The sequence below is a fragment of the Carlito syrichta genome, unplaced genomic scaffold (genome assembly GCF_000164805.1).
Source record: "Carlito syrichta isolate Samal-C Ts95f unplaced genomic scaffold, Tarsius_syrichta-2.0.1 Scaffold314328, whole genome shotgun sequence".
NCBI lineage: Eukaryota > Metazoa > Chordata > Mammalia > Primates > Tarsiidae > Carlito > Carlito syrichta.
The window spans coordinates 401601-408653 of NW_007258424.1; the positions used below are offsets into that span (position 1 = coordinate 401601).

At 44.0% G+C, this 7053-nt stretch overlaps 1 protein-coding gene and 1 pseudogene across 1 annotated transcript in view; one reads left to right on the top strand and one right to left on the bottom strand.

Moving 5' to 3' along the window:
* CNOT11 (CCR4-NOT transcription complex subunit 11) overlaps window positions 1-4893 on the bottom strand; it is a 30151-nt gene extending 25258 nt beyond the window's left edge. Inside the window, exon 1 of the mRNA XM_008071430.2 lies at window positions 4780-4893. Coding sequence (XP_008069621.2) covers window positions 4780-4893 — 114 coding nt within the window. The remainder of the gene's footprint in view (window positions 1-4779) is intronic.
* Window positions 4892-5912, top strand: LOC103273973 (annotated as a pseudogene).
* Window positions 5913-7053: the final 1141 nt, after the last annotated feature.

A 7053-nucleotide genomic window follows, 5' to 3' on the forward strand; every position in this document is an offset into this window, starting at 1 on the left:
GATTGTCTGAGCCCAGGGGTTCGAGACCAGCCTGGGCAACTTGGTGAGACCTTGTCTCTACAATAAATCACAAAAATCAGCTAGGCGTGGTGGCATGCATCTGTAGTTCCAACTACTTGGAAGGCTGAGGTGGAAGGATTGCCTGAGCCCAGCAGGTTGAGGCGGTGGTGGCCATGAGTGTGCCACTGCACTCCAGCCTCGGTGACAGAGTGAGACTCCAACTCAAAAAAAGATATATAATTACCTTCAGACTATGAGCATAAGGTGTGTATGAGTGTATGAAATATAAATAAATTTTGTGTTTATACTTGGGCTCATCCCCAAGATATCTCACCACGTCTATGCACATATTCCAAAATTTTTAAAAAATTGAAATCAGAAACACTTCTGGTCCTGAGTATTTTTGATAAGGGATATTCATCCTGTGTGTATGTGTGAGTGTGTGTGTGTGTATTCAACTTTGATAACATGTTACAGATGCATGGGCAAGGTGGCACATGCCTGTGGTTCCAGCTACTTGTAACATGTTACAGATAACATCTCTTAAAATGTGTATATATTTTTTGGCACCTCCTGTATATACAAAAATATAAATTTAGAGTGATGCAAAAATAAACATAGGCTGGACGCAGTGGCTCATGCCTATAATCCCAGCACTTTGGGAGGCCGAGGTGAGAGGATTGCTTGAGCTCAGGGGTCCCAGACCAACCTGGGCAACTTGGCGAGACTTTTTCTCTACAGTAAAAATCAAAAAATTAGCCAGGCATGGTTGTGTGTGCCTGTAGCTCCAGTTACTTGGCAGGCTGAAGCGGAAGGATCACCTGAGCCCAGCAGGTCGAGGCTGCAGTAGCCGTGAGGGTGCCACTGCACTCCAGCCTGGGTGACAGATTGAGACTCCAACTCAAAAAATAAATAAATAAATATAAAGAAAAAGAATAGCATTTATGCCCTGAATTCTACTGAATGGTTTTGGGCTCTTCTAGGGTGCTTGCATTTTGGAGATCATTGCTGTAAATAACAGCCTTGGCTCAAGACATGATCTGCAAAATGACAAATGTTTATCAACACTTTTGTGACTTGCATACTAACTTAGCAGGTTAGCATAACCATCAAAGGCCACAGTTGCTTAAAGGTAGATTTCTCAGGAAAACCTAGGACCTGACAGTTTCACTGCTAAATTCTACCAAACATTTAAAGCACTAATACCAATTCTGCTCAAACTAGTTCAAAAAATGAAGAGGAGGAATGTTTCCACACGCATTCTATGAAGCCAATATTACCTTGATACCAAAACCAGACAAGGACACATTGAACAAAAAACAAAACTATAAGTTAATATCTCTAATGAACATGGATGCAAAAATCCTCAAAAAAAATATGAACAAAACCAAATCTAACACATCAGAACGATTAAATATTCAGCATGATTATGATCAAGTGGGATTCATCCCACAGATGCAAGGGAGGCTCAACATATGCAAATCAATAAACACGATGAATCACATTAACAGAATTTAACATCTGGACAACGTAGTGAGGTCCTCTCTCAAAAATATTTAATGGCCGGGTGCCGTGGCTCACTCCTATAATCCTAGCAATTTGGGAGGTAGAGGCGAGAAGATTGCCTAGGCTCAGGGGTTCGAGACCAGCCTGAGCAACATGGTGAGACCTCATATCTATAACAAATAAAAAAATTAGCCGGGCATGGTGGTGCACGCCTATGGTTTCAGCTACTTGGAAGACTGAGGCAGGAGGATCGCCTAAGCCAGGTAGGTAGAGATTGCAGTGGCCATGAGCGTGCCACTGCGCTCCAACCTGGGTGACAGAGTATGACTCGACTCAAAAAAAAAAAAAAAATTAACATCCGTTTGTGATAAAAATTCTCACCAAACTGGTTATAGAAGGAGTATACCTTAATACAATAAAGACCATATATGACAAATGCACAACAAATATACTGAACAGAGGAATATTGAAAATCTTTCCTCTAAGATCTGGAACAAAACAAGGATGTCCACTTTCACCACTTTTATGCAACAAGCAACATAGTACTACAACAGAGTAAGTCCTAGCCAGAGCAACTAGGCAAAAGAAAGGAATAAAGGGCATCTAGCTTGGAAAGTAGAGAAGTCAAATTATCTTTGTTTGCAGAGTATATGAGCTTATATTTAGAAAAACCTAACCCGGGCGCAGTGGCTCAGCCTGTAATCTTGTGCCTTTGGGAGGCTGAGGTGAGTGGATTGCCTGAGCCTGCGGGTTCAAGACCCACCTGGGCAACTTGGCGAGACCTCATCTCTACAATAAATAAAAAAAAAAAATCAGCCGGGCATGGTAGTGCATGCCTGTAATTCTGGCTACTCGGAAGGCTGAGGCGGAAGGATCGCCAGCGCCCAGCAGGTCGAGGCTGCGGTGGCTGGGAGCGGCCACTGCATTCCAGTCTGGGTGACAGAGTGAGACTCCAACTCAAAAAAAAAAAAGAAAGAAAGAAAAACCTAAACACTTCAACAAAAAAATTGTTAAAACTGATAAATAAATTCAGTAAAGTTGCAGGCCACAAGATCAACATACAAAAATAAGTAGTTCTATATACCAACAGCAAACAATCTGAAAAAAAAAATCATTCCCATTTACAATAACTACCAAAATAAAAATCAAGGAATAAATTTAACTAAAGAAGTGAACAATCACTATTTCACTTTTCTACATCTCTAATGACACTATGGTTTTCATTACATCCATAATTAAAACTACCCCATTGGCCAGGCATGGTGACTCATGCCCATAATCCCAGCATTTTGGGAGGCTAAGGTGAGCGGACTGCCTGAGCTCACGGGCTCGAGACCAGCCTGGCCAATTTGGCAAGACCTCATCTCTACCATAAATCAAAAATTAGTTGGGCATGGTGGCGCATGCCTGTAATTCCAGCTACTTGGAAGGCTGAAGCGGAAGGACCACCTGAGCCCAGCAGGCTGAGGTATGGTGGCCGTGAGCATGCCACTGCTCTCCAGCTTGGGCGACAGAGTGAGAATTCAACTAAAAAATAAAACAACAGCAACAACCAAATACTACCCCACATTGATTAAAGATATTGAAGAGAACGCAAAAAGATCAAAAGATATTCCATATTCATGAACTGGGAGAATTAGTATTGTTAAAACGTTCTCAATATCCAATACAATCTACAGATTTAATGCAATCCCTATCAAAATACCATAACATTTTTCACGGAAATAAAAGAAAAAAAAAAACCCTAGAATTTGTATGGAACCACAAAAGACACTAGCCAAAGTAATCCTATAAATTATCCTATAGTACAAATCCTACAGACCAAAGCTGGAGTAAGCACACTGTCTGACTTCAAAGTATATTACAAAACTATAGTATTGGCATGGTATTGGCATAAAAACAGACACTTAGATTAATGGAGCAGAACACAGAACCCAAAAAAAAATTCACACATTCACAGCCAACTCATTTTTGAAAGATGCCAAAACATACACTGGGGAAAGGACAGTCTCTTCAATAAATGGTGCTGGGAAAATTGAATCACCCTCAGCAGGAGCATGAAAGTAGACCCCTATCATTCATAATATATTTTTTAAAATGAAATCAAAAGGAATTAAAGAATTAAATGTAAGACCCACAACTATAAAACTACCAGAAGAAAACACAGAGGAAACACTTCAGGACGCTGATCTGGGAAGATATCTTATGGAGAAGATTTCAAAAGCACAGGCCACAAAAGCAAATATAGGCTACCTAGGATTACATCAAGTCAGAAAACTTCTGCAGAGCAAAGAAAAAAACCAACAGAGTAAAGAGACAACCTATAGAATTGGAGAAAATATTTGCAAGCAATCCATCTGACAAGATATTAACAACCAGATTACATAAGGAACTCAAACAACTCAATACAAAAAAATCGAATGTTCAAATTTTTTAAATGGACAAATGATCCGAATTAGACGTTTGTCAAAAAAAAAAGACATACAAATGGCCAACAAGTATATTAAAAAATCCTCAAATCACCAATCATCAGAGAAATGCAAATCAAAACCACAATGAGATATCATCTCACCACAGTTAAAATGGCTTTTATCAAAAAGACAAAAAATAATAATAATAAATAACGGATGCTGATGAGGAAGTGGAGAAAAGAGGAATTATGCACCTCATTGGTGGGAATGTAAATCCGTGAAACCACTACGGAAAACTATATGGAGTTTCCTCAAAAAACTAAAAACAGAGCTACCATATGATTCAGCAATCTCACTACTGGGTATATATCCAAAAGAAAGGAAATCAAGCCGGGCTCGGTGGCTCAGCCTGTAATCCCGCGCCTTTGGGAGGCTGAGGTGAGTGGATTGCCTGAGTCTGCAGGTTCGAGACCTGCCTGGGCAGCGAGACCTCATCTCTACAATAAATCAAAAATCAGCTGGACGTGGTAGCGCATGCCTGTAATTCCGGCTACTCGGAAGGCTGAGGCAGAAGGATCGCCAGAGCCCAGCAGGTTGAGGCTGTGGTGGCCGGGAGCGGCCACTGCACTCCAGTCTGGGCAACAGAGTGAGACTCCAACTCAAAAAAAAAAAAAGAAAGGAAATCAGGAGACGTGGGGAAAGGGAGGCAGCGGAGGCAGAGGCAGAGCATGGTGCAGAGACCGATCCACAGACCGGCAGAGTTGGGCCAAGTAGAACCAGAACAACAAGCCTTCCTGCGACTCGAGTCAAAGAGGAGAGGCTGCAACTACTTGCCCGCATTCCCCAGAGCCAGACTCCTGACTGGTCCGGTAGTCAGGGGCCCAAGAGCAGATCCCGAGGCAAGCTTGGCCCAGGCTTCGACGAGGGCTGGCCCTTTGTAAGGCGCCTTCCAGAGCTGGACCTGGCAGGCCGCCATGATGGAGAGCTCCACATCCATCCCTGCAGCCAAGCCCAAGTGAGCCAAGGCCTCCAAGAGGTCCACAGACCACCCCAAGGATTCAGACATTGAAATGGCTGTTAGTGACCTGACCAAGGTAACTCCATTTTGTAGTAGTTCTTCCATTTTGTCTTCCAGTTCCCCCTCTCACCCCTCCTCCAAATGATCGCCCTAATCTTTCCATTTGTGAATCATGTCCTGCATTTATGGCTTTTCTGTTCCCTCCCCTGGAGGGCTATAACATTCCTGAAACAGTTCTGTCAGGCTATGTAATTCACTTCCCCCCTACGATTTGACGACCTGTACTTTGAAAAATCTCCTTTGTTCCTTACCCAAAACTGAAACTCTGTGACCTTATGGTTCTTGCTATATAATTCTTTTGCTTGCTTCATTTGGGGTCGAGAGTCTTTTTTTGGCATGAGCCTGCTCTTGACTGCTGGCATTAAAGGACTCAATATTTGACTCTCAATGTGTTGGCAACCCTTACTTGCAGTGTGGCTATAACAACAGGATTGTACTTGCCATCCAGGCAGAGAAGAACCATGCTGGCTCCTAGCATCAGTCCATCCAGAAGCATATCAAAAGTCACTACAAAGTGGGTGAGAATGACGACTTGCACATCAAGCTGTCCATCAAGTGCCTGGTCATTACTGGTGTCCTCAAGCAGACCAAAGGGGTGGGTGCCTCGGGATCCTTCCGGTCGGCCAAGAGCAACGAGCCCAAGAAGTCTGTGACCTTCAAGAAGATGGAGAAGGAAGTCAAGAAGGTGGCCATACCAAAGATGGCAGTCAAGCCCAAGAAGGCTGCCTCCAAAGCTCCAAGCAAGAAACCCAGAGCCGCTCCTGTCAAGAAGGCCAAGAAGAAGCCGGCTGCCATGCCCAAGAAGACCAAAAAACCCAAGACTGTCAAAGCCAAGCCCATCAAGGCATCCAAACCCAAGAAGGACAAACCAGTGAAGCCCAAAGGCAAGTGCCAAGACAGCTGGTAAGAAGAAGTGACAATGAAGCCTTTTCTTGTGGACTCTCCTTTCTGTCTCCTGTTTTCTGTAAATATTTTTCTCCTGTTTTTCTCTCAGTCCACACCTGAAACCCTTTGCTGCCTTCTATTCTGATCTTTTTTTTTTTTTTTTTGAGAGGGAGTCTCTCTCTGTTGCCTGGGCTAGAGTGCAGTGGCACACTCACGGCCACCGCAGCCTCTACTTGCTGGGCTCAGGTGATCCTTCCGCCTCAACCTTCCAAGTAGCTAGAACTACAGATGCACGCCTCCACATTCAGCTAGTTTTTGTGATTTATTGTAGAGATGAGGTCTCACCAAGTTGCCCAGATTGGTCTCAAACCCGTGGACTCGGCCTCCCACAGTGCTGGGATTATAGGAGTGAGCCACAGCGCCCGGCCTTGTTTTGCTATTAATGTACTTAATGGGGTTAGGGGTTTTGGTGGGTTGTGTGCTTTGTTGGGGTATTTTTTGTTTTGCTATGAAGGTAGATGAGCAAGAGAACAGGCAAAGCAGTTGATTCTGGCTAGGTCCAGGAATTGTGAAGTCAGTAGAAATATCTTTAGGGTAAATGAGCTTTCTTTAAGTTGGGCACTCCTTGTGAGAATTCCAGAATCTTTGGTTTGGTGGAGAGGGACGGCAGCAGCTAGCCAGCAAAGGGAGGGCGGTGGAAAAATCCCACCTCTGGGCTGACTTCCACCTCCCAATGGGGAGCAGTGGGGGGTCCAAACTCAGTTACCTCCTCACTTCTGTTGGTCTTGGGGAAGGGGAGAGAGGTCCAAGTGACAGCTGGTGGGAGAAGCTGTAGCTTCTCCCAGTCAACTAGGAACTAGCCGTTGGGGGGGTAGGTCTTTGTGGCTTTGGCAAGGTCTCTTGTCCAATGCCGGTGGAAACTTTGGGGGAAGGGTGGGGAGTCCGTCAGCCAGGTGCCTTAGTATGCCCTGTTGAAACTTGAGATTTTCCACACAATTGGTGAATTGTGTCCTAAGGAGTCTTATTTTCTTTTCCTCTGGTTTTGTGTTCTCTTGTACAAAAGGTGACCTTGCTTGGTCTGATGGGTTTCTAGCCCCACCAGCAGCCACCGTAACCTCCCAATGTTTTTTTTTTTTTTTTTTTGAGTTGGAGTCTCATTCTGTCGCCCAGGCT